Here is a 26,234-nt window from a genome sequence, read left to right as displayed (position 1 = left end):
ATGAAAATAGTTTTCATGTTCATTGCTCCAGGGTGTAAAATGACAGTTCTGGAGATCCTTCCAACACTTTCAGTTGCATACATTTCACTTGTACACCCTTTGTGGATCTTACTATGTCAAACTTATTGTTTGTATTCTGTCTCTTGACCACTTCAGGTCTTATGAAATGCAACAGTAATGCAAGGTGACATATTTGGTTTCACGTGGAATTGTTTCAAATGATTTCATTTGTAATGTTCACCTATGTCTTCCCATCCTAGTATGTTACACTAAATATGGATTTAATGATTATGACATAACCAAAACCGCAAGTTTTGTACAGATTTTGCCTTTTTTTGCATCTTGCATTTTTTTTATATGACACTGATATGGTACAGACAGAAGAAGTCAGCATAAGCACTGGAGGGGGGGGTGCTCTCTAACAGGTGGGGGGGGGGGGGTTGCGACTGAGTGCTTTGTCAGCTTCATTCTAGCGTCCAAAGCTTCTCTTTAGATGATGCTGTGTCATCAGGTCTGATTGTCTCCCTCCTCTCATCCCGCCGCTCCATCTCCTGAGGCCATACGTTGACTTGACTGCGGAAAGGCATCTGTTCACTATTACCCTGATAAAACTGGATGAAATAAATGCATGTTTTAGTAACATAATGCTTAAACTGCTCCGCTCTTTATCCTCTTTTTGCTTCGTTAATATTATTAGTAATTGAAGTTTGTGTCTGTCTGTAAATGTGTCCAATTTCATGGGGTAACATTTTTATGGAAGTGTCAATCCTGGTATATAAAATGGTTTAGTCTTGGTAGATTTTCTGGTTGCGTCACATTCCCGCAATTACTTGCGTCACAATGCTAGGTGCTTACGAGTGAGTTGGTATTACTAATGTCACATATTTTAACATCAGTTTGAAGACGTCCTTAATCGATTGGTGCATTTTTCAGGGTTGCAGCCCAATTACACTATCTCAGTTTTTTTCAGTAATTTCTAATTCTTTTTGTGATTTTTTGTTTTAATTAAACTGAGTTGCACAGGTTGTAAGTCATATTAATAGTGAACTTTTTTTATTAGCTTTTTAGCAAATTTTTATTTAATATCACAAAAACTAAATGTAAACTTTTTATAGTCACTGTATATATAAAAAAATGACAAGTTTTACTTTACCTGCTGGTGGTTTATGTGCATATTTTAGGACAACATTTTCAAAAACTCATCGAAGATTCTCCATGGAATGCTCATAAAAAATGCTTCTGGACAGTCAAGGTGTTCATGACAAGTTTCAAAATGCTAGCTTTTACTTGCCAAACGTGGCAATGTTGGTATTTAATAACACAAGTAATTAAACTGTTGACAAGACTAATTGCTTTGATAATGACCTCACTGAAAAGTGACTGTGTCCCACTTTGGAAACAATAACAGGAAGAACTGGAAATGTAACAATCATTTTTTTTTTGAGAGTTCAGAGAGTTTGCAGAGGTGGTAAAACTGCATTTCCTATTGAAGTAGAATTACAATTACTTGCGTTTATATAAAAGTAGATGCAATCTAAGACCATATTCAACAAGGGGGGGGGGGGGGGTTGCAATTTTTTTGACTGTTGATGAAGATAGGAAAATGCGCATCCACGGGTTTTTGGGGGTTCGTTCAAAGTCACAAAATCTTTGCCGACAATTTTAGGAAAGGAACATGTTCAAAACACTGTAGTGCTTTCTTGGCCTTTCCATTTATTTCATTGTCAAAAGATTTGAGACGTGTTTTGAGTTATGAGCATAGCCGCCAAACAAATTAAACTCGTAAATCAAGGCAACGTTGTTTTTAGTATTGTAATTTGGCAAGTTGTGATGCCAAGATATAATGGACTAAAATTGGGGATTTAGTGGTTAAGGTGGGGGTTAGCCCAGTGTTGAAATGAAATTTAACGCCGTATTCTCTCTGTTTGTGCGTAGGTCACATGACGGCGTCAACTTAATCCTCATTAAGCGTAGTAACAATGAATGCAGGAAGAGGCTGCTGCAATGACGATGAGCACCGGCTCACTATTTGGCAGGAAACGGCTCCTCTCGGCGGATTCCAAGAAAGCCTCAAGCGTCCCAGAAGTTCAAACTCATGACGAACAGTCTCCACCCCCTGGTGACGTGACGTGACCGCTCCTGCGCTGTTGTCCACCAGATAAAAGGCAAGAGACTTCATGATGACCAGATAGCGTTTTCTCCAGCCAACATTCTCTGTACTACTTATCTTCACTAGGGTTTCAAATATGTTAATATTTATAATACTGATACCGAATTTGAAGGATTGGTCACATAGTTCACACGCTTAATTTTTTTGAAAAGCAAAATTTCAATAAAATTTTGAATTTGACTCCTTTAAACTTTGAAAAAATTCAATATCTTACTAATTATTTACAGAAAGAAGTCTCTCAGACAGACAGAGAGAGAGAGAGAGAGAGAGAGAGAGAGAGAGAGAGAGAGAGAGAGAGAGAGAGAGAGAGAGAGAGAGAGAGAGAGAGAGATAGAGAGACAGAGACAGAGACAGAGACAGACAGACAGACAGACAGACAGACAGACAGACAGGTAGATAGATAGATAGATAGATAGATAGATAGATAGATAGATAGATAGATAGATAGATAGATAGATAGATAGATAGATAGATAGCTAGATAGATACATACATACATACATACATACATACATACATACATACATACATACATACATACATACATACATACATACATACATGGATGTTAAAGTGTACAGTGTATTTTTTTGTTAGTTTCAGTTTTTTTCAAGATGACTATGTATAGTAGCGTGTTTTTTTAATATAAAAAAAGAGCATGTACAGTAAGGCTTTTTAGTAAATAAAAAGAGCATGTATAGTAAGGCTTTTTAGTGAAAAAAATGACCATGCATAGTAAAACATTTTTTGTGTGAAAAAATGACCATGCATAGTAAGGCTTTTTTTTTTATTTTATTTTTTATAAAAATAAAATTTCAATGCAAGTCATGTGAGGGCGCCCGAGTGCCTTTAGCTGTAGTCAAGAAGAAGAAGAAGAGTTGTTTCACCCTTGTGTTTTGGACCGTGGAGTCGGAGGAAAGATGGCGAGCTCCAAGGTGAAGCAGGACATGCCTCCTCCCGGGGGTTATGCCGGCTTCGACTACAAGCGAAATTTACCCAAAAGAGGACTCTCGGGTACACGCACCACACTCTCATCTTACAAAGTTTGCAACAACTAAGTACACAAAGCGCCTCGGACTACCCTTACTTAAAGCGGCTCAATGCTAATGCTAACAAGCTACAGCGATGAGTTTGATGCAGAAATAACAATGACTTTTTTTTCAAACTTAAATTGACATTTGCACAAATATGATAATAATTGTTACTTACCTCAATGCTGCATACGAAGGTCTCCTCGCGCGAGATTATCTCTATTTTGAATTCTATTTAATGCAGCTGGCATAAATACGTGATATTGGAACATTTCCTGTTGCGTTTGTCCCAGTTAGGAATAACTAATCTTAGCAATTACACTCACTAGTCCCTATTCAACAGGTTACAGCATGTTTGGCATTGGCATCGGCATCATGATATTCGGCTACTGGAGAATTTTTAAGTGGAACCGTGAGAGGAGGTAGGTTGCTGTATTTTAGGAAAACCGCTGCATCTGAAACACTGAGGTCAATGTTTGACCTTTTGTGTGCCACAGGCGCTTACAGATCGAGGAGCTGGAAGCCAGGATAGCCATGATGCCGCTATTGCAGGCGGAGCAAGACCGCAGGTGATGGTCTTGCTTTATGTCATGTTTAAGCAATTAAAGGGCGACACTCAAGTAGAAACACGCATCAGTCACACGTCCCAATACTTTTGTTCAATTGAAAAATGAGTCGCTTCAAACTAAAGGTTCTGTTTTGAGTTAACACAGTGAGGTGATAATAGAATTAAGTAAAAGCTAGAATTCCCTTTTTTTTTTTTGTCTGATATTCAGCCAAATGTCAACAAATTGCTGTTCCAATAATTTCGGAGAGGACTGTACTGTGACCCACATTCGCTGATGCACTTTTTAGTTTATTGCATGCAGAAAAAATAAACAGGATGGTTAATATTGTGGTTTTTCACCTATTATGGTATGGCTTGGTTTGTAATGTGGATTTTTGTTCATGTTTTTAAATTGTTCTTTGGCAGGAACTTGCGGATGTTGAGGGAAAATCTAGAAGAGGAGGCAATTCTCATGAAGGATGTTCCCGGGTGGAAGGTAAAATGGAGCGCACTCTTATATAAAAGGGAATTTTGAATTGACGTACGCTGACACTGGTTGTTTGTCTTCCTCCAGGTGGGTGAGAGCGTCTTTCACACAGAGCGCTGGGTACCCCCTATGTCCGAAGAACTCTTCAACCTCAGGCCCCGGGAACAGTTTTTGCACAAGCGCTTTGGCTTCTTGTGGTATGTGTAACTCATCCCAAGTTTGGCTGGCCCGCTTCCCAACGCCACGTAGCCTCGGCTTCGTCTGCTTTGTACATGTTCCAATATTAAAGATGCATTTTCTGTTCCCACTTTGTGTGTGTATATAAATTATTTTGACCAAAGCACTGAGCATTTTGATGGGTTAAATTGATCTGTTGCAATGTAAAGTTTGTACTGTCACTTTAGTGTGGCTTAAATTTTGAGATTCAGCAAGTTTGAGCTATTAGCCAACATTGTTTGCAACAGATTTCTACTCTTGATCTTAAATTACACAGCACAATTGGGGTGGGTGGAACAATTCCCATAGTTCATTTTCCTATATACCCCAGGAGTATGTAACATTTCAAAAGGTGTGTAAATGAAAAATACTTGAAATAATGAAAAGGAAACCAAAGTAGTTTTAGTCAATTTATTTAATAAATGCAGGAACAACATTAAACATTTTCAAAACGATCTCAATCTAGGAACTCCTTCAGTGATGTGCAAGTCTGTCCCCCCTGGCATTTTTCTTTAAGCACGTCGACACTTAACCACTCTGAGCCACAATTTATTGTAGCAATCGATTGGGCCTGAAAATTCAATCAGCAGATATTGGGGGGGGGGAAAAAAAAAACAAAAACAAATAAGTACTTTGTTGGTACATTGAATTATGAGATGTACAAGTGCCATTATCCCGATCAGGCAAACATGTTAAGTTTGACATTAAGGTATTTCTAGAAATACACTTCCAACTAGACGGAAAAATATTCTTTGGTTGCAGAATATTTTCAAGGTAACCTGTCAAAACAAGGAATTAAAATATTATCTAAAAACACTTGACAAAAATATATATATTTTTAGAAATAAAAAATCTCATTGCGCTGGTCCAAAAATGTTTTTCCATTTTTAGCGATTATTAAATGGTAACCGTGGAATGGAATTTATGCAATCCGTATTGGGTCCACTTTTCTGAACAAATTTATTCGGGAAATTTAGCGAAATAAAACATACCCATTAGCTCCGACTGGCGTTGCCACCCATTGCCAGGCGTCTCTGGCGGATACTCCCTTCAGCTGTGACATCCACAAGTCCAACCATCAGTTCAACCTGGAGAAAAAGAGAACATGTCAAATCTGTGCACCAACACCATGATGCAACCCAAATACAATTAAAAAAAAAAAAAAAAAATCCAACAGCATGCAACACTATTCATGGGCCTGAAACTCACCACTTAGTCAAATGTAAGACGTAAGAGTAAATTTTTTAGGAGAATCTTGTGGGTCGTTACAAGGGGAGGCAAATTAGAGGACTAATGCAGTGAACTGAAGTGGACAGGTCAGTACAATCCATGACTCAAGAGGCCAGTGCTTTTTTTTGGTTGCCGTTTTGGTGAACTGATGGAGCAATTACATTCCAGGAGCTTCACAAACATTTCCTCAGGTATTAAAAAGGATTCGGAAAAAGGAAGGCTTTAGCGGCCATGTCATGTTTGTGGACGACTTGTGAGGCAAGAGGACTAGAAAAGAGCGACTGAACTTGAGGGCATTCATGGAAACAATGACAACTGAGTTGGAAGGATGTGAGCAAAGCAAAAGGAGATTTTTACCTCACGTGCATTGGCCTACTCTCTCTCCACATATGACCTAGGCAAGAGAGCAGCTTTCATCTCTGAGCAGCACTTGTTGGTAGGCGCAACGCTTCATTCTCCAAGGACTTGTGGGATTTGGAAGTAGCTGACCTCTTGAATGTAATGAAGCATTAACATGACCAGAACACCAGCTAAACGTTCCCAGCGACTGACTCGCTAGAGGGTTCGAGCCTGCACATTCACGTCGCCCAATCGAAGTCTGAAAAGTCGGTCCGTTCTCAATGGAGGTTCAGATTGGGAAGCAGTCGGGCAGCTTTTGTTGACTAACTCAAATTTAGACTCCAAATGCATCCCTAGTTATCAACTAACGGACACGCTGCTAAAATAACGTCCCCCCATGCGACACTTTTTGAGGCAAGAATCCAAAGATTATTTTCCACAATCTGTTTAATGGGCTCCATGAAGCCGAACTGACAAAAAAAAAAGGGACCATACAAAGAACAAAGTACAAATCTGTTCCCGATCGTGAATTTGCTTTTTGGAAACGAAGTTACATTTTTGTTTTGATCGCTTGACAAGATTAGTCCAATTTACAGCACATTTTTAAGAAATGCAAATGTTGAGCACAGAAGATACCTTGGACAGACTGTAGCATGCTGCAATTAGCAACTTCATGAACAGCCGGCCACTTCGGATTTGTAGTTCACCAGTCTGAAAGGAATTCACGCTTTTGGGAAATTGCACACACAGGAGGCGCCAGCTAACCTAAGTTGAATTGTAAAAAGGAAATTTGGCCCAGTATCCTCCTCCCCTCCCCCCTAAATCTGTCAGGGCAAATGAATCTCGGTCCTCAGAGTGGAAACCTCAGAGGGAGGGTCAGTCGGTGGTAACCTCAAGGGAACAAATGAGCCCCATCAACGGCATCAATATAAAAAAAAAAAAAGGACTCCAAACCAGCAAGCGTTCTGGGGGGGGGGGGGGGGGGGGGGATTAAAGGGCTTTGTGTGTGGCTGCGCAAAAACAAAAAGTCACGGCCTTGCCCAGTCGGACCCCAAAATTCGAGGCTTCATGGAATTGACCTACTCCAAACAGTTAACGAGAGTCGGGAAGGATTTGTGGTGCCCCCCAACCAAAGCCAAGAATGTCAACTGCCATTTCCGTATCTGAACACGATTTCATTTTTGCTTAAAAAAAGTAGGGGAATGACCAAAACTCAGGGCTACATTCGTTTTAAGATGCTTGGTTACTACAACAGAACTACAAAACTAAGGTCAGCAATAACAACATGGACGGGTTTCCTTGAGGAGCGCATCTTTGAAATACAGCCAGCCAAGTGATGATCTTGAATCGGGGAGATGTTTAGTTGTTTTCAGCTGAGGATAAGAAGTGGGCACACAGGTAAAGACACTGAAAGTTCCTTAACAACATCCCACTCAACCCACCACAGTCCAGAAGCCCTCCCACTTTTTTTTTTTTGAACAAAGGGCTCCCCCCATTTCTCTCCCAATTTCAGCGGGAGCGAAGCAACGCCACGATCGTGCGCCAGCCTCGTTTCAATGCAGGGTGGGAAAAAATTTGGTCACCTTCCCAAAAGACATTGACTAGGCATCAAGCAGCAAAGGTGTAACAGACAGATGTGATATGTTGGGGCTGCGTGTGGTGTGGTCCCAAAACTTTAGACTGCTTTTAAAAATTGGAGGAAAACATTGCATCACATGAAAGGGGGGGGGGGGGGGAATAAAATCAACAAAAATTGAACAGTGAGGTGTGGTTCCAGCCCCAACATAAGTCTACTCGGTATGAGAGCAACATCAATGCCTACCATAGTTGTCGTATCCGTCGCGGTATGTGCTGTTACGGTCGCCGCCATAGCCACCTTGCCCCCTGGAACAAATAGAAATTTTAGCAAAAAAAAAAAAAACCTAAGCAAAGTCACGGTGTCACTGTTCAAAATATCCATACCTATTGTCTCTGTAGCTGCCAGAGTAGCCGCCACTTCTGTAGCCGCCACCGCCGCCACCGCCGCCGCCGCCACAGCTTCTGTCTCCGCCTCCAAAGTTTCGGTCACTGTAACCCCTGTCGCCACCACCATATCCCCTGTCTCCATTATAACCACCTAAAAAAATTAAAAATAACACACGCACTTTAGCATGGCTCTAATGAAATACTCCATTCCCATAAAGAGGTTGGGACTAATCGCCCACCTCTACCTCTGGAATTCCCAAAACGGCCTCCACCACCACCTCGTGGTCCGCCGGAGCCGTATCCTCCCCTGGAGCGACCGCCCTTTCCTGCTTCGTCCACACGGATAGACCGGTTATCCAGAGTCTGTGGAAGACAGTTCATTTTTATTTCTCCAATCACACAATGATTCAAAGCGTTTATTGTTATATGTACAAAAGGAAAGCACTTTTTCTTTGTACAATGAAATTCTTTCGCTGTCCGTTAAAGTGCCAGACAAGGTAAGGAGATAAAAAGGTTAAAAAGTAAAAAAATAAAATATAAAAACCACAATATATATACACAGTATATACAACTACGAAGGTGAGGGATGTGCAATATAGGCCAGATATATAAATATAGATAAGATAGTTTCCCCATTGTGAAATTGTGATTTACCTTTCCGTTCATGGCCTCCAACGCATCCTTAGCATCTTCCATATTTTCATATTTCACGAAGCCAAAACCACGGGACCTTCCAGTCTCTTTGTCTCTGATCACATCCACTGGGGAGGGGGAGGGGAAAAAAATAAATAAAATTAAAACCTAAAAAAAATACTCGCAGCACATGTAATTGTAAAATAGACTAAAAGATGTCAATGTAAAGGAACGCGTCGGGCTTACTGAAAGCACAGGACTAGATGGAGGGATGAAAACAATTGGGGCCCACGATCAACGTACCCTTTTCGATGGTTCCATATTTGCCGAAGGCCGACGCCAAGGTGTCCTCGGTCGTGCTGAAGTTCAAACCGCCAACGAACAACTTTCCCTCGTCCGACATCTTCAAAGTAGGGAGAAAACAAAAACAATTGGAACAGGTGCACATAACGGATTTTCAAACTACGTCATTGCGTATTGCGCCACAGTCACGGGGTAAAAGTAGGTCATTTGTCCAAAAATAGCACATTAGGAAAAACAACAGTGGTCTACCTGAATATCCAAATTCAGTCGTACCCACAAAAAAAATTCTACGTCGACAACAAATTATACTATCGATGGAAGCGAAGCGCCAGGCCTCGAGGCCGCAAACGTGGTCAGTAGTGTTAGCCTGATGCTAACTAGCGTTAGCATTTTCTTCCCCTTTCAGCGCCATTTTAAGTGCGGAGCTTCCTCTGCCCGCTTTGTTTCACAAACTGCCACCATTGCAATCTTTGCATCACACATCGCAGCTCACCCGAATACATCAATGTGTCGAACATGTTCGAACACATATAAAAATACCATCAAAAAATAATCGATATCATGTAAACGCTTTAAATGCATTTTGCAGTTCTTCCATTTTCTCACATAGAAAACATTCTCAAATCAAAGAATTACCCTATCGTGTATTAAAGTATATATACATAATTAAGCATTGGAAAACCCGCCTTGTACGGTACAGATGATTATGTAGAAGTGGTAACAAAAAAAAAGAAAACAAAAAGCTCCTACCTTTCAGTGGGTGATGATTTCACGAACGACTACGAGGAGCTGCAGAGGGAATGAGAGCGCTGAGAGACCGTGCAAGTCTTTTGCTGTGGCAAAGCTCTCGATGGACCGCGACCACCAATCAGAGCGGACCACGTGACGTCGCGTTTGCAGCACTTTACTATGAAATTTGCTCACTTACGTTAACCGCTACTCTCTCTTTTATACCGTGACGAATGTTCCAAAATCGTAACGTAAACTAAATAAACAAAGGAGGCTATCACTAATCACTAGTTTAACATGTTAGAAAAGCGCTAGTACGTTGCTTTGTGTGTCAAAAGACGTGATCGTGATGTTTTCCCTTAAACACAGCAATGCTATTTGTGACATAATAAACAGCCCATCCGTGATACGTGAATTATGATTACTTTCCGAAATCTAACATTTTTCTGCTGTTTTTCGTGTTAAGATAATCTCTAAAGAATACATCTGGCTAATAGGTTGCTTTTTGAATATTGTTGTGAATTATTGTTTTAGTAATACTAAATTGTGTTGTGCGTCATAATGGTTTTAATGGAGATCTTGTTTTTCTGGATTTAAAGGAATGTCAAGGAACGCATTCGTGTCACGTGACGTGATCCTGCAGGCCATTCTGCCTCTTTGGCGCTCTTTTGTACCGACCTTATGTGACGTCACTGATCTCGTGTCGACTTCGACTCAAAATGGCCGTTTCCCCCGCTATAGTGTTGGACCTATTATCTCTGAAGCTAGTAATGTGTTTTGTATTGTCTGTATTAGTAAGTAATTGATAATAAACAAATAAAGAAGTGGTACCTTGTTTGTTCAGTTCTGCGGTTGAAGTCATGACCACAGAATGGTAGTTTGTAGTATGCCCCCCATTGACCAGATATGGTTACTGCATTTAGAGGAGCACACTGGAATGCTCTTCCACTACCTCACATTATAATTTCAGTCTACATTTGTGTCATATATTTGTTTAGCGGTGTGTCATCAGGATTTTTCTGATGTGATGAGGAGCAGTGCAAAGAATGAAGAGATGGAAATATATGCCTTTGGCATTTAATACAAGTTCAATCAAGTCGAGCAACATTTTATGAGCAACAAAGTTAATGAGACTGCTCCTCCCTCATCTGGGTCAGGTAATGTAAACAGTGCCACCTCGTGGTCCCTCTGGAAATATTTCATAATCACTTCCTGATAACGGGGAATGAAACTGAGGCTTTAGGGTAACTCTTTTTTTTTTTTCAAGTCTACTTGTACTTGGAGCAAGGATAATATAGTCAGTTATTTTCAGTTATGCATAAGCAAAGAATATATGTTGGAATTAAATGACCCAAATTGTGTTTGGTCAGTTATTTCTTTTCATAACTCAATAAACAAGTAGCATGTGCACAAGGGATGACGCACATAGTAACTTCAAGTCCACTCCGCTGGCCCACTGCCATGGAGATTAGGATCGATGGTGGCGCCGATACGGGTGAGCTGGTTGTGAAAATTGGGAACTCCTGCGACTTTGCTTGTGATGACGCCGTTGGTCCAACAGAGACTGCAAGTGCTTTAGCTTGCCGTGCAGCGTCTGATTCTCTTCTGAGTTTATGTGGACTTGGCAAGCCTCATCAGCCCTTTGTTTGCATTTGCGCTCCGGTGCTGGCGGGTCCAAAGTGGGACAAAGGGATGTCGGAGCCCCTTGGTGTAGTGAGGCAGCTCTGAGGAGGTCATCGAGGATCTGCAGAATAATGGCGATGCCGCGGTGACGATGGCTAACGTTGCTCCGACTGCACGGCACCAGAGTGCCTGATGGGGAATTAAAGGAAATTGCATTTCACATTCTCTATTATTGATCGTATTGTCACGGAAATGAATCAATTGATGCTTAATATAATACTTTGTATCCAGAATTTGAGCCAGGAACCTCTCAAATGTGATATAGACACCAAAACATTTTCTTTTGGCAGACCGATAATAATTCTTCATCAATCTGGACTCACCTGAGAAAGTTCCAGAGCACACTCCTTGAGAGTGACTGACAAAACTTTCTATGACTGCACCCGGTTGCTTGATGGATTCAGCAGTGAAGGAAGGAAAAGACTGTAACATATCAAGGATGAGATTATATAAACAGTGTCCAGGACAAGACAATGTATACAATGGGCTGACCTCTCTGACGGTGGAGGCAGGTAATGGACTCCGAGGCGCAGCAGTGGAGTCACTGAAACAAACCGGCGTGGTGGCTGGAAGTGGGCAAGCTGCGTGGAAGGAAGGCGTTAAAAGAGTGGCGTGTGGACGGGACTGATGAGAAGTTGCTTGGCGGTGGCAGTCCATAGAAGAAACAGCTCGGGGGTTGGATTGCATGGCCGAGTATGCGAGTGGGGGAGGAGAAGCTGCCGACGTGGTGGTCATGTCAGTGGGGGAGCAGCAACTCCGAGCAGACCGGGCCATGTTGACCTTTGGGGGTGGGCTGCTAAGAGCTCCCGAGGCTTTGTCCAGCTGCAGCTTAGCCACATCCTGAGCAGACAGCTGGAGCTGCACATGCATTGTGTGGACACCCACTGCCAGTTTAATGGCCAAAGGTGAACGTCCAGACAGGAAATCACTGATCTGCATGATTGCCGGGAAACAGAGTTGAAACTAGTATTACGCAAATAGACTTTACAAGTAAACAATTGTACTGCAGTACGCTACAAGTAACCTGATAATATCGAATGAACATTTAGCACAGTCGTTGCAAACCATTGTAGTTTGCACTTTTACCTCGCATTCTGTTAACTTCTCCAAAACCTCGACCATCCTCTTGACTCTGGCACTAGAAGACTGTGGAGGAAAATTAAATGAAATCATGTCTAATGTCACCCAAAATGTGTGGTCATATTCTCGGTGTTTTTTTTTTTTTGTTTAAACTTACAAATAACCCAGCTTCGACTACAACAGGCACCTGTAAGGTGAGTCTGCTGCCATCTGCTACACCTTGCTCCAGTAGTTTCCCTGTAGTCAATTGCCTATCACAACGAAAGGGGAGAAATTATTAATACTGTTCGAATGGGGTGGAAAAAGCACTCACATTCTGTACTTAAGTAAAGGTATAGATACTTGTGTTAGAAAATAAAGTCAGTCCTTTATTCGAGTAAAAGTACAAGACTCTGAATTGTACTACTGTATATTTAACTATTAAAAGTGAATTGAGGCGCTCCCTTTAGACAGTCCTTTGCTGCCACCTTGTGGCTTTTACAGGGAATCCGAAAGATTAATACCCATGCAAAGCACACGTACCTGGAAATAAAATTACTTCTATAGTACAACACTTGTACTTCGTTACTTCCACCACTGGATTTAAGAGAAGTGACAGAGGCTTACTTGTTTTGGTGCAGGAGGACGATTCTGTCCTTGTGCACGTTCAGTTGACGAGAGAGGCGCGTCCTCAGCCCGTCCACAGTCTCTCCACTTGGGACGACGAGCTCCAATGGGCCGCCGGTGGAGCTCGAGTCGACGATAAGACGCATAGTGGAGAAGCTGCCGACTGACGCCTCCTTCAAATGTACTCAATGCGGGTAGAGGGCACAATTGCAAAAGCCAATTTTAAAAGCGCCTCATCGGCTCTACGCCAATATATTATCGTTCCAGGTTTTCAGATTAAATAAACGTTGAGGGAGAAGATGAAATCCTGCACACAGTTCATAACTAGTGTCCGTTTGGCGTCTGCAACCCTTCTACTACCACAGAAGACGGTCGTTGGTAAGACCCGCCCATCCAAACTCACAGCCAATCAAAGATAGAGAAAAAAGCCAGAATGGGTCGTCCAATAGAAACGGCTGTTTTGGAGAAGGTACCGTCAATTGATCCCACATATAATACAAACACAAGCATTATATAGTTCACAAATACATGACGATATAATGACAGACGTAATAGTAGAGCTGGGCGTTACAAAAATAAAAACATATTTCCTATTTTAATTGACCTTTCCTCAATGCTTATATAAAAAAGTACAATGACATCATTCAAAACCAGATTCTCTTTTTGCTTTACTTCACAAAATAAAAAATACCCCCTCAATTTCAACATAAAACATTTTTTATATAATTGAGTTTTTCCAAAACATGCATAAACATAAACATCCTCCTAATTATCATCCATCAATGTTCTACCCGTATGTCATATTTTGGTTTGCAGCACCACTGCAATGGATTACAACATATGTTAAGGGTTCACTTGATTGTTAAAACGGTGAGAACATGTCTGCTCTTTGGATTGTACAAAACACCTCTCTGATCTCTACCTCTTTAGTATTCACCTCTCGTGCGCAGTCGGCTTTCGGGGCTGCACCTGTCACATGATGCACGGATGAAAGCACAGCCTGCGAGGGCAGAGAAATGCGACGAATACGTGTCTCCTCTCCTCACTGGGGCTAAAAATAGGCACACCCACAACACCCCCTGCTTTTTCCGGTTTGCGTCACACCTTCACTCGCTCCAATATCACCTACATACTTATTGTTCTCATCTATCGCAATCGAGAGACATTGCATGAATTGATGTCCTTGGAATTGTGACGTCTATGAGCGCCTACACACGTGAGCTGCATTTTCCTTGCATTGAACTTCCCTCACTCACTCACTCACTCACTCACTCACTCACTCACTCACTCACTCACTCACTCACTCACTCACTCACTCACTCACTCACTCACTCACTCACTCACTCACTCACTCACTCATAGGATAGCTTATGAGAAGGGAGGGGTGGCCTACTTGACATTCTCATAGTCTCGCCAAGAACAATTCCACAGGATGTCCTGCTCTTCGGCGCCTGCGCCGACGCAACTCTGACGTCAGAGCTAATGGAGCAAACACAGCACGCACGCACACTGCGTTCTTTTTCTTCTTGGCATTCCTCCCGCACCTCTCTGCCATCATTCCCCAGATGTGCCAAATCCTCTGGCATGTCACACCTCAGAGCTTGGGAATTCACATAGTCACACAAATCACAATTACACAAAAGAAACATGAAACGCCAGTTAATGAATTAACCAATAATGAAAGATGTTAATACCAGGTAATAAAAGCTGGAATTCTGGTTATTTTTTCTTTAGATTTTGCATGTTTTGCAAAGCTTTAGGACCCAAACTTTATAATTTTTATTTAAAACTATTTGTCACCTTGTTTCAGGTACATCTGTTCGGTTGCATACGTTAGGTGATTTCATTTCACTCCAGCTTCGTTTTGTGAGTTGCTGTTGCAGTTTTTGAAACTAAACATAATAAGCTGTGTGACAATTTTATAATAAATGCACAGTACACTGTATTAGTTTGATCACTTTTAACAAGCCTACAAAATACCTATAGTCGGTGCTTCATCATTTTGAATGTTGCATATCAACACCAGTTCACTTACTTGCAGACATAGGCCTCAAACTGAAATGTTTTCCCAGTGGGCCCAGTGGAGTCTTGGACCAGTTGTGGGGATGGCGTAATGCTGCCACCGTGTGGTATAAAATCAGACTACAACATCGTCTTTACATGATGACGTTCATCACTCCTATGAATGAACAAAAAAAAAAAAACACGCATCCAGTTGATTCAGACGTTGCCTTTTTTTTTTATCTGCCAGTAAAAAATGAGGTAGCGTCTAATTCAACTGCATCACACCATTAATCGATTATAAGACGATGGATAGCAGCAGGATGTGAATGGGAGGGCAGAGGGAGGGGGATGGATTAGGGTGGGGAGGGGTGCATGGGGAGTCTCCGCCATCTCGCATCATCATCATCATCAATAGAAGCAGCATCGTCAGGGCTGATCACGTGGTACGTCGGAAGCAGGGACGGGCGGGGAGAGTGGGTGTGTCCTATGGCGTGCGCTTTTCATTCATAACTCCGGCTCTTCTCCGAGCTCCCCCTGATTCAAGGATGCAGACGGGGGGCAGGCTGGACCGGAACCTTCGGTCCCCACGGATCAGCCCCGAGCTCACAGAGAACGACCCCCACCACCACCACCACCAGGTACGCACACAGGCGACTTGATGATGATGATGATGTGACACTTTATAGTCTGATTACATAAGAACATGTTTGACGGTCGTGGATGATCGCGCTCACCGTGATTTATTTCCACGCAGGCGGGCTGGCAGCAGCGGGGCATGTGGGACGCGGGAGAGTGGATGAGGATGATGAGGCTCTCCGTGTAGTCACAGCCCGGCGGAGGGAAGCGGCTTCAACACCTTCTGTTTAGAACGTAAGATGCAACACACATGAGATATATTTTTGTTGGAACTGAGTGACTGGAGTGTCTGGATAGCACCCACCCAACCCACTTACACGCACAACTGCTGCAAACACAGGAAGCATTGAGAGAGTGTTTCAAAACCTTTAAGGGCGCTGTTATGCCAAACAAAAATGACACCAAAATAATGATAAATGAATGGCAACAGGTGAATTTGTGGGGTAGTTGTACTTTCTGCCATCTAGTGGAAGAGGATGGAATTGTTCTGCCTGTCACCGTATGTTGCTGGCATAGATGAAAAATACTATTGTGACATATATATATTTTTTTACAAATGCAACTTTTGTTTTGCATGAAATTATGACTTTTACTTAACGTGAAAAAAAAAAGTGTGCTGGGTTCTTGCCTAATAATGACTTTATTCTCTTAAAAATTCGACTTTTATTCCCAAAAATATTTCACAAAAATACCTTTTTATTCTCCTGGAGAAAAACGACTATTTCTGGGATTCGGCTTATTGATGCTTTTTTTTTTTTTTAAATTAAATTCTTAGCTTACTTAAAAATACAAAAAAAAACACAATATTGAGTGCAAATAATGTTTTTTTTTTCTCAAATATATATTGAAAAAGTAACATTTCTTCCCATAGAAAACAAGGCATTGTTGTGCATCATTGTGCAAAGCACAATTACATTCCTAAGCACATAAATGCAAATAATGACTTCTCTAAGAATGTCATTCAGTTCGTCAGACAGACATTATTTTGAAAATTGTGCACCGACTGAGTCATTCATTCTCACAATGGGCGATAATCTACATCAAAGCCAGCCTATAATTACACTAAGAAACCCTTATGATCTTCTCCAGAAAATTGAAATGACCCACCGATTATGACTCATTAACCACAGTAAGCAGAACGTGTGGTCAGGTGTGTGCGTGCGCAGAGCTCATCATCCTAACAAAGCTACCTTAGCACTGTTGTATGAGAGATTACATAAAATATCATCTGAGTCACATGGCTTGAGAATGTGCAGCAGTGTGCATATGTGTGTGTGTGTGTCAGGAATGCTACCAAGGACTTGACGTGTACATAATGTGAGTGCTTTTGCCTCATTCTGTTCCACAAGCACATCGAAATGTTCCATTGTTCGACAAAACCATCCGCGATACAAACAATCTGCACAAGCGTTTTCCAGAACATGCATTTTCAAAAGCGACAGTATCTCCGCAAATGCACTTGTCCGATGCTAATCCTTTACCTTTTACAGCAGGGCGCTCAAAAGCGATAACATTTTTTGGAACGAGGGAGGGCTTAATCCTCCAAGCCTTCTAAAATAATCAACCATGAGGGTGTGTCCAGATTGTGATTGTTGGAAAGCCTTTTATACTAATTATTTGTTGAGCTGGGAATTACTGTCATCAGCGATAACAGCTTTAGAAGAGTGTTGCGGAAAAACTGAAAATCAGTCGTTTTTATAATGGCCCTCAGCGTTTATAGCCGCCTGTGCTGGGGATGTTTTTATTTTTTTTTAAATCTATTTTTATCAGACCGTGTTGACATAATCACCCCAAAATGGTTGTAATCCAATCATCCAGGACTGACTGTATATCAATACCAAAGACAGATTTGTTGTTGTTGGATTCTCTCTGACTTTGGTGTTCCTCTGCAGGCTTCGCCCACTCTGACCTGGACCATGAGCAATGATTGGCCTGCTCTGACAAGTCTGACGGAGAACTCTACTGTGAGTAACCCTGCGCCGGCAACACAAATGTGTCCAAGTTGAAACACCTTGATCTGTAGTCCAACAAACGTTACATCCTGCATTTCCCTGTAGGCCTTAGATGAATATAGGCCAGGGCTGAATATAAAATAGTGCACGCTTGCTGAGGCATGTATAAGCACAAAGCACATGCATTAGAGGCAGGATATTTATTTAAATAAAAAAATACACAGGGCAGCACAGTGCAATAGTGGTTGGCACATCTGCCTCACAGTTCTGAGGGTTCAAATCTCTTCCTGTATGTTCTGTGCTTTTCCACTATTAGGCATTACACATTATAAGCCTTAAAACAACAAAAGCTTGGACCAGCCTACACACTCCCTGTGTTAGCATTAGCATCAGTGCTAACATACAGTTAGTGTGTTGTGCTGCACATTCACTACAGGCACGTATATTTCAGCTATTTCTACACAAATGATGGAGCAACACATGCAGACAGGCAATATCCACAGGAATGTATTATTGATCCTCTGAGAAAAAGTTTCAGCTCACTGAATTGAGACCATCTGTATGTAGATTATACTGCCCCCAGGTGGCCAAGGCATGCACATCAGAGGAAAGCCACACGAGCGCAATGATCTCACGATGCGCATTTGATTTTACACTCGATGAAGTGAGATTTTATAAAACGCAATTTTTCATGTTATTTTGGGAAGACAAGTCGAGATCAATGGCACTTCCTATAAAACTAGGTGACTTTTTCTTTTAAATCCAGACATGATTGAATGTCACTATGGTCACATATATATTGTGTATATTCCACAATGGTGCTTTAAACTTTGCACTGCTTAAATATTCAAGTTGCTCATCCCCAGTAAGATGCAGGAGGGGATTGCTCACGAGCGTCTGCATCCTCCTCCGTTTCCATTTTTAGCCTTTGGAGGCCTCATTTCCCCCACTCATTGAGAAGCGCTTGAAAATTGAATTAAGGGTTTGGCTGACGTTTCGATTAGCGTCTGCGAAGCTCGCTCAGCCAAGATGCTCAGAGTATTCATCAGCGAGAGTGCTATCTCTTTGCACGTGCGAATCTGCCCGGGGGGATAAGAATCACTGTGAGGCGTTAGCAACTCCTCAGTGTTAATTTAAATTCTTATCAAAAAAGTCCACAACTTTGACAAAAATACATGTTTGTCAACCGTTTTCATCCAGGATGCGCACGTGGGTGTCGAGCGCGAAATAGAACAAACGTCCTCATCTTTTTTTGGGAACAAAACGAGAGCGCGGCATCAAGCGGAAGTGCACATGCGCAGTCGCCTACGACTAAAAGCGGTCCCGCTGCTTTTCCCCACCAGGATGTGCCTCTGTCGGCGGACCAGGTGGAAAATTATGTGCTGCTCTTGGTACTGCTGAGTGTTTTCGCCGGGGGGACGCTGGTACTGCTCTCCCTGCTGCTGCTCTTCTGCCACCGCTGCTGCATGGGTGGGCGACGTTACTCTAGGTGAGCGCTCGACACTTAGTTTGACTCTATCGGGATAACCGGTGAGGATCCGTAGAATCGTTATCAGGCTTCTGCAGAACTTGAGCTGATCAACTATGTGTATCAGTGATGTATAGTGACAGGCAGAACAATTTAAAACTCAACAGAGATGTGTCCTTTTCAGAGCAAGTGATGACCCTGAGAAGACAAACACGACTTACGTTGACGATTCTCAGCCCACCCAAGGTCAGAGGTCGCACAGTCACCATTTCCGCAATACCCGTCATCGCTTCTCACACTCGGTTGCCTCGCTCAGAGATCACCGTTCGACTGGATGAAACGGACGCTCTGTCAGCTTCCAGCTGCCACGACGGGGAGTCCGAGAGGTTCGTTTCCACCATGCTGACGGCTCGCAGGGTCTCCTTCAATGAATCTGCGTTGTACGAACAGGAGAGGATGACAGAGGATAAAGGACGCAGGTGCCAAAGCACAAAAGCAATATTTTGACAAATCTTACATGGACAATTTTGAATTAAAATTGCGTAATCACTGATTTCAGATGATTTTCCTTTGCATTTTCAGATACACTCTGACTGAGGGGGATTTCCATCACCTGAAAAAAGCTCGGCTGACTCACCTCCACCTGGCGCCGGCCCCGTGCGACCTCAAGATCCTCACCATCATGGAGTGCGACTCAAATGAGAGCAGTTCTGTTAACATTAGCGAAGCTCCGACTCCCAAACTCCCCCTCACTATCTACCAGGTAATTGCGATCCATCGCACCTTAATTGAGCAGAATTTCAGATGGATAATATATTCTTTCCCTGTCAGCCGACTGAGAGAAGAGTGTCTGACTGGTTGGGTCAAAGCCTTAGTGGAGGTCTACCAGGTGACACACATCACTCCATCGTCCTGGATCGGATTCCCAGACGGGGCTCGCTGACCGTAGGCATCGGCCATTTGTCTTTTGTCAAGGTTTTTGAACTGAACGTCTACAGTCTAAACTTCCATTTCAATCACCAGATGGAGGCTCTTGCGGGCAGAGTAGCTGACCACATGACCACCAGTACTTCTGGGCAGACTTCAGTTTTACAGTTCTTGTCAAAGCTGCGACGCCACACCAGTCTGGAGGGAGCTGGACCTTATTTCAAGAGGTGGAAGTTTGATGGGAGTCACCGGGCCGCCAGTCTCGATGCTAAAGGTTTGTGAAGAAGTGTTATTATGAACCCCCTATTGGGAACTATGAACCGTTCTTAAAAAGTGGGATGGGTCACCCAGGGTCCCCGAAGAGAAGACCCTTCCAGCGGCAGAGAGCTGCGAGTGAAACCACTGACCACACTGAGGATGATTCTTCTCTTCGAAATGGTGCAACGGGGTCTTTCCCACAAACTCCAAGTCAGACCAGTGGCCTCCAGTCTCTGTCTGCTGAATCTCTGACTCAACCTTCCGTGGATCAAACCACCTCCGTCTTCTTCCACAGGTAACATTACTCAGTCATCCGGTATGACTCGAGAGCAGGTCTTGATTAAATGACCATTTTGTCATTGTGTTCAGGCAAAATCCGGAGACTGTGGTGGGGGAGTTCGCTGGTAACAGCAGGAGTGAAGTACCATCTTGGGAAACAGATGATTGCTCTAACCAGAGACAAAAGAACACCTTAGACAATCAGTCAGGAATAGAGGAAGGATTAAAACCAGATGCGGTCGCAAGGACTGAGAGCGGCAGGGTTGATACGGAACCTCTAGAGGAGGATGACTTGTTTGATCCACAGCAGGAAGCCAAAGTTGTTCAGTTTGAAGATTCAACCACGGAAACTGGAGACGGCGTAACGTTGGATCTGAGGCAAAATTGCGAGATGGAAGTCGATGAAGAAGTGATGTTAGGAGTTGACAGCAGACCAAGGGCAGATTCAGGTTCTTCTCTTTCATTTGGGCTTCGGCAGGAGATCTTGGAGGCTCAACCTTCTCTTTACAGAGACATCTGGAGCTTGCGAGCCTCCCTGGAGCAATACGCCTCCTCGGACCAGAGCAGCACCGACAGGGAGTCCATCCGTAGCGATGCCGAAAGCGTCTCGTCACTCGGCTGCGCCCGGACTGGGCAGCTGAGTAGCTGCTTGTCCCAAGACCTGGATGATGAACCTGACGCAGAAGGAGAGGTGGTGGAGGGTGACGTCAGAGGGGCGGCGGGCGGGGCCAGCGAGATGGGAAGTGGCGTCGACGGAGAGGTGGGTACCCGCAAGCTCCTCCAGATGGATAGCGGCTATACCTCCATTGAAACGCCATCCAAGGGGCCGGAGGAGTTGCGCATTTTCGGGACTCCCGCAGCCCCTCGTGGGAAGACAGCCACAGAGAGGAGGTTGTTCTTCACAAGCTCAGGGAGGAAAGGTTCTGTGTGCGAGAGCACTGACACCAGGTTGTTCCAGGAGGAGCTGGAAGACGATTTAACCGAAAGCACAGAGGAGAAACACAAAAGTAGTCTCTCGCTCCACGAACCGTATCCCCTCGTCAAACCCCTTCATCCTCACAAACAAGAAGCTCTGTCACACATATCATCTCAGCTCTTGAAGCCGGCCTCTCAGCCCTGCGTCCCTCACCGACCTCGTCTACATCGCCGCGACTACAGCATCGATGAGAAGACGGACGCGCTTTTTAACGAGTTCCTCCGACACGACCCGAGGTTCGACCAGCCAGATTCGCCGTTTCGAACCAGGCACCGCTCCAGAGTACACCTACGGAAGCAGTGGCAAAGACACAAGCAATACAGCGACCCCGGATCGGGGGCCGGGGGTCGCTACTCGCCATCTCTGGAGAGGCAGAGGTTCACCCCGCTCCCGAGAGGTGACAGCGCCAGTTACCCTCTGGACACCAGGTACCACAGCACATTGTCGCGCATCGCCAGCGCGGCGGACGAAGAAGCCAGTGAGATTGCGGCCTGCGAGGAGGCAGCCAAAGAGAGCGCGCAGGACGCATCAAGAGACGGCGGCACCTCGGAGATGAGAACCGACGAGACCGCGAGCGGCCAGGACGACGTTCCTTCTTCCGACACAAAAAGCACAAGCCCTCAGCAGCCCCCCGCGCGCTCTATGGACCCTCGAGTTGACAACAGGAACAACAACAGCAGCCCGTCCAGCAGCCTGACAGACAAACTGGCAGTGGCGGTGGAGGAGAGGCTCTACGGCGGCCTACGGAGGGCCGAGCTCGCCCAGGGAGGAACCCGGAGCGTGGTCACGGCCTCACACACCGCCTCGCCTGACCACAGCCCCAAGTAACTCTTGTATCCTAGATTTTCATCTATGAAAATGTTTGGTCAATTATTCTGACATGTGGCTCATCACAAATACAGTGAACCCTCCCAAAGCTATTTAAAAAAAAAAAAAAAAACTTTATCAAACACTTAAATCATACTGAAAGACAAACTTGCTTTTAAAGTCCAGTTCCTTCATTTTATAGCAAAGCTTACTTGTTTGTCACTCTCAGCTGAAATCCAACACTCAACCAAAGCCTAAAAATGGACATAATCCACTAGCTTAAGGCTAACAAATAATGTGAAATGTCATAGACAGGCTATTGGAAATGAGCATAAAGTCATTCTAAACTTTCAAACACAGCTCGTGTAACACACCCGAGCAGTAACACTCAAAAAGAGCATCCAACAATACTCACAGGCAAAAAAGAAAAACTGCGATACAGCGAGGGAACATTACATTCTAACCTCACCGATGGCCGCATTTCCTCTCAGACCTGAATCTCCACTGTGATGCCATGTGCTTTGACGCCTCTTTCCTGCTCGACATATTGCACAGAATCACAGAATTTAGCACATCCATCTTTAGAAATATTTTGAAACAAGTTGTGAGTTTACCGCATGCTACTACTACTATTATTACTGTATGTCAGAAACTGCGTGTCATTGAAAGACTGTATAGTTTTAAACAAGAAATAATTTGTTGGGAAGAGACATCCATGTCACGATTTCTGTCATGAAAAAAACCCCGATATCCTCCGCAAGTGTCCTTCTTGTATTAGTTTGTGTGAAGGGAGTATTTGACAACAAGGGACTTTTAGACACCACCAATGGTGAAGAGTGTTTTTTTTGCACAATGTTGGATGGATTTTTGTCTTTTCAAAAAAATATTTTGAGAAATATTGGTAGGAAATTCTATACGGAGCAAGACCAAAACAATTCTGTCCCATTGCGCTTTGGATATTTTCATTACCATTACGGGTCAAAACATTAGGTACACCAGAAAATATTTTTGGGCTATTCTTTTCCTGCTTTCTAGATAATTTTTTTTTTACCTGTTTGGGGAATGGTTTTTTTTACCCCCCCCCCCCAACTTTTTTCAGATTTCTCTTTTTTATCAGATTTTTCTTTATGGGAGTTTTGGGGGTAATTCCCCTGACTATATAGTTTCAGATGCATCAATTAAAACCAAAATCTTATCATGGAACAAAGTATTCATTTAAGTCTTCCTCAGTTTAAAAATAGTGCAATTGTACCTCCAATGTGCAACATTATTCATTTTGTGCCCCCCCCACCCTTCCTTTAAATGGAATAGGCCAGGATCAAACCGCCGCCACCATAAATCTTAACTGTACAGGGATTTTTTGTCATAATAGTCATACGAGTATGAAGATAAGTTGCCCACTGTATAATACAATGAAAATCAAGTTAGACTGCAGTAAAGGAGAAGACAAAAAGCATTTGAGTAGCAATACTGTCAACTCGTGGTTTAGAGATATTGCTGCAAAGGTGTGTGTCTGTCCCATGTTGAGCTTTGTATGTACAAATTCACATAGTGGATTAATTGTGGAGGACAAAAAACAGAAAAGATACTTCTCTGGTCTTTTCCATGCTATCATTAATGTAAATGCTATTTAATGATTTTTATTGCTCATACAGTATAAGCGGCCATACTGTTTCCCCATGCCATAATAAATTCAATTTGCAGTTCTATGCTTATCCTCATATTTGCAAAAACACGTGTGGATGTGAGAATTATCGTGGAAAATGGCAACTCACTCAATGGTGGATGGAGTGATTTTAAACAACAATTCTGTTTGACCTTGCTGACGTAGAAAGTGCAGCACTCTTCCTCCCTCCCTTCCTTCCCACAGTCGTGACTCACCTGCTCTCTGATGTACTCCCAGAGGGGAGGGAAGGGGCTGATGATAAACTCTGCTTCCAAATAGGGGGCTGCGGGTGGGGGTGATGCGGGGCCCCTGCCCATGAGATTAGCACAACACAGCTGCTCCGGTGGGCTAGAGAAAGATGAGTGGATGACAGCAGTCGCGCTGGTGTGATGGGATTAGATGTTAGCAGGCATGAAACACTGTCGGACGCTTGCTAAATACAAAATGAGGATGAGAGGACGTCAGGGACATGATTCAGGGTTCCCTCTCACTCGCACGCCCACAGTTGAAAGGCTCTCATACACAAATAAAATCTTATTTATGAAATGTGCCCGTCTATTAATCTGTGCGGCAGAATATTTTCAATAGTGTGTGCGCTCATTTACTGAATTGGGTTTCGTGTATGTGAGCAAAAACAAATTTCTCAGCATTTCAGTAGCATAAGCGAGTGGTTAATAAGCTATCATTATGTGAGTTGAATATAAGAAAAAATCAGAATGAGAGGTCATCCCGAATCAACTCTTGAGAGCCCCAACCGAAGCACTCCCAATTGAATTTAAAACAAAATTCAACAAAAGACTTTTGGGATCTTTTTATATAAATAATTAAAAAATATTCATTGGAAACACAAAATTAAAAGGGAAAGCAGAACTCCCCTCACAAGACTTCAGTCTGTCCTCTTCCAGCTTTGTACAGCATGCAGGTTGTATGTTGGTGAGGAACATATCACGGGTAGAACTTATTTCAACATTTATTTCATGTCCTTGCTATCCAGCTTTCAATCAATCCACGTACTATTGCACGTATGTACGCTCGTAGTGCTGCCAGTTAAGTGCTCGATGTCAACTAGTAGAATTTTGTCAAAATTAATAGGAACATGTAATTCCCCTATAAGTGCCGAAAAAGAAGTACTTGAACCTTAAGATCGCTTTCAAGGACAACAAATAAATGCTGAAAGAGCTTTCCATTCATATTGAAAAATACATTTGCTCATTTCATTTGAATATTCTCGCATCATGATGTACCTTTAAACTGCGATAAGGTTCTGTAAAACCAAAAAGGTAGTCAAAAGCCACTTTTACCGACTCCGCAAATACCTATGTTGAAAAAAAAGAGAAAAAAAAAATCCACCTTTAAGAGGGAAGAGTTGTTTTAATGCTGCCCGTGTCCACGCCATCCTGGCTGCGCCTTCACCAGCCCCACCCCGCTACTCCGGCTCTGAGTATCTGCTACACAGCGGCAAAGATGAAACGTGAATGACGGGTTCGTCAATGGTTCGGTGCAACATTTCGGCCTTCGCCTGAGGGATGACGGGCATGACGAGGCGGATGTCAGCAGTTTGAGGGAGTGACAACGTGCAAGGGGAAAGTGATCATTTGTCTTAGGAGGAAAGAGTTTTGAAGGTGTCCTGTGTCCTTTCTGGCTGAGATTTCAGTGGGAAACTTTCCATGGGAATTTGCGAGACTACTAAAAAAAAAAAAAAAAAAAAGACCATTTTGTCTGACTTTGCTATTTTTGCAAGTGGCATGACTGTCCCTCGAGTTGGTGAAAATAGATTTTAGCATATTGCCAGTTTTCTTGAGTTATGTAATGTTCACATTCCCACTAGGCAGAATTTGGATAATTCAACTAGGGGCAGCAACTAACAATATTTTTTTTATTTAATAATTAATTTTACTTATTTCAGTGGTTCTTAACCTTGTTGGAGGTACCGAACCCCACCAGTTTCATATGCGCTTTCTCTTTAGTAAAAATTTAAAAAAAATTGTTCAAATTCAAGACAGATTATTTTTCTGGTGCACAAAATGAACTGTGCATGAACATCACCTTGTTCCAAGAACAAAACCAACACAATGCATGAACTCACAATAAATTACATACCAGGAAATCAGTGTGACTTCTGCGTCATCACGAATTTACACAATAAATAGAGGAGGCTCTGCCGAACCCGAGACCGACCCCCTCGGGTTGGATCGAACCCAGGTTAAGAACCACTGTATTATTTATTTATTTATTTCCATAAG

At 43.0% G+C, this 26,234-nt stretch overlaps 4 protein-coding genes and 1 long non-coding RNA gene across 10 annotated transcripts; 2 read left to right on the top strand and 3 right to left on the bottom strand.

Annotated features, from left to right (window-relative positions):
* The first annotated feature begins 3,026 nt into the window (after nucleotides 1-3,026).
* ndufa13 (NADH:ubiquinone oxidoreductase subunit A13) lies at nucleotides 3,027-4,546 on the top strand. The gene is made up of 5 exons (XM_037276302.1): nucleotides 3,027-3,183; nucleotides 3,544-3,622; nucleotides 3,698-3,769; nucleotides 4,174-4,243; nucleotides 4,322-4,546. The coding sequence occupies exons 1-5, from the start codon at nucleotides 3,090-3,092 to the stop codon at nucleotides 4,439-4,441; spliced, it is 435 nt and encodes a 144-aa protein (XP_037132197.1). The 5' UTR covers nucleotides 3,027-3,089; the 3' UTR covers nucleotides 4,442-4,546.
* A 359-nt stretch (nucleotides 4,547-4,905) lies between these two features.
* Nucleotides 4,906-9,824, bottom strand: cirbpa (cold inducible RNA binding protein a). Of its 6 annotated transcripts, XR_005100875.1 has the most exons (8): nucleotides 9,671-9,824; nucleotides 8,921-9,020; nucleotides 8,639-8,745; nucleotides 8,224-8,347; nucleotides 7,982-8,135; nucleotides 7,842-7,903; nucleotides 5,443-5,538; nucleotides 4,906-5,021 (listed from the first exon to the last, which is right to left on the bottom strand). XR_005100875.1 is itself a non-coding variant. In XM_037276297.1 (7 exons), exons 2-7 carry the CDS (start codon nucleotides 9,018-9,020, stop codon nucleotides 7,379-7,381), a joined length of 561 nt encoding a protein of 186 aa, XP_037132192.1. In that variant the 5' UTR covers nucleotides 9,671-9,824; the 3' UTR covers nucleotides 6,449-7,378. The 6 variants fall into 6 exon arrangements, 5 of the variants coding, with proteins under 5 accessions (XP_037132192.1, XP_037132194.1, XP_037132195.1 ...); XM_037276297.1 differs by lacking the exons at nucleotides 4,906-5,021; nucleotides 5,443-5,538 and adding an exon at nucleotides 6,449-7,392; XM_037276299.1 differs by lacking the exons at nucleotides 4,906-5,021; nucleotides 5,443-5,538 and adding an exon at nucleotides 6,449-6,730.
* An 880-nt stretch (nucleotides 9,825-10,704) lies between these two features.
* On the bottom strand, nucleotides 10,705-14,577 carry LOC119137188 (midnolin-like). The gene is made up of 6 exons (XM_037276293.1): nucleotides 13,019-14,577; nucleotides 12,570-12,663; nucleotides 12,419-12,478; nucleotides 11,825-12,265; nucleotides 11,656-11,755; nucleotides 10,705-11,461 (listed from the first exon to the last, which is right to left on the bottom strand). The coding sequence occupies exons 1-6, from the start codon at nucleotides 13,162-13,164 to the stop codon at nucleotides 11,118-11,120; spliced, it is 1,185 nt and encodes a 394-aa protein (XP_037132188.1). The 5' UTR covers nucleotides 13,165-14,577; the 3' UTR covers nucleotides 10,705-11,117.
* A 288-nt stretch (nucleotides 14,578-14,865) lies between these two features.
* On the bottom strand, nucleotides 14,866-19,402 carry LOC119137192. Its single transcript, XR_005100876.1, has 3 exons — nucleotides 19,300-19,402; nucleotides 15,757-15,881; nucleotides 14,866-15,197 (listed from the first exon to the last, which is right to left on the bottom strand). It is a non-coding gene; the product is annotated as an uncharacterized LOC119137192 (long non-coding RNA).
* Nucleotides 15,804-22,476, top strand: LOC119137185 (voltage-dependent calcium channel beta subunit-associated regulatory protein-like). Its single transcript, XM_037276290.1, has 10 exons — nucleotides 15,804-15,892; nucleotides 17,551-17,622; nucleotides 18,954-19,099; nucleotides 19,263-19,324; nucleotides 19,395-19,557; nucleotides 19,661-19,841; nucleotides 19,910-20,023; nucleotides 20,102-20,279; nucleotides 20,357-20,558; nucleotides 20,633-22,476. The coding sequence occupies exons 2-10, from the start codon at nucleotides 17,575-17,577 to the stop codon at nucleotides 22,344-22,346; spliced, it is 2,808 nt and encodes a 935-aa protein (XP_037132185.1). The 5' UTR covers nucleotides 15,804-15,892; nucleotides 17,551-17,574; the 3' UTR covers nucleotides 22,347-22,476.
* The last annotated feature ends 3,758 nt before the right edge of the window (nucleotides 22,477-26,234 follow it).

The sequence above is a fragment of the Syngnathus acus genome, chromosome 17, assembly GCF_901709675.1.
Source record: "Syngnathus acus chromosome 17, fSynAcu1.2, whole genome shotgun sequence".
In the NCBI taxonomy this organism is placed as follows: Eukaryota; Metazoa; Chordata; class Actinopteri; order Syngnathiformes; family Syngnathidae; genus Syngnathus; species Syngnathus acus.
The sequence above is the reverse complement of the archived record's forward strand: the minus strand, read 5'-3'. Positions and strand labels throughout refer to the sequence as shown.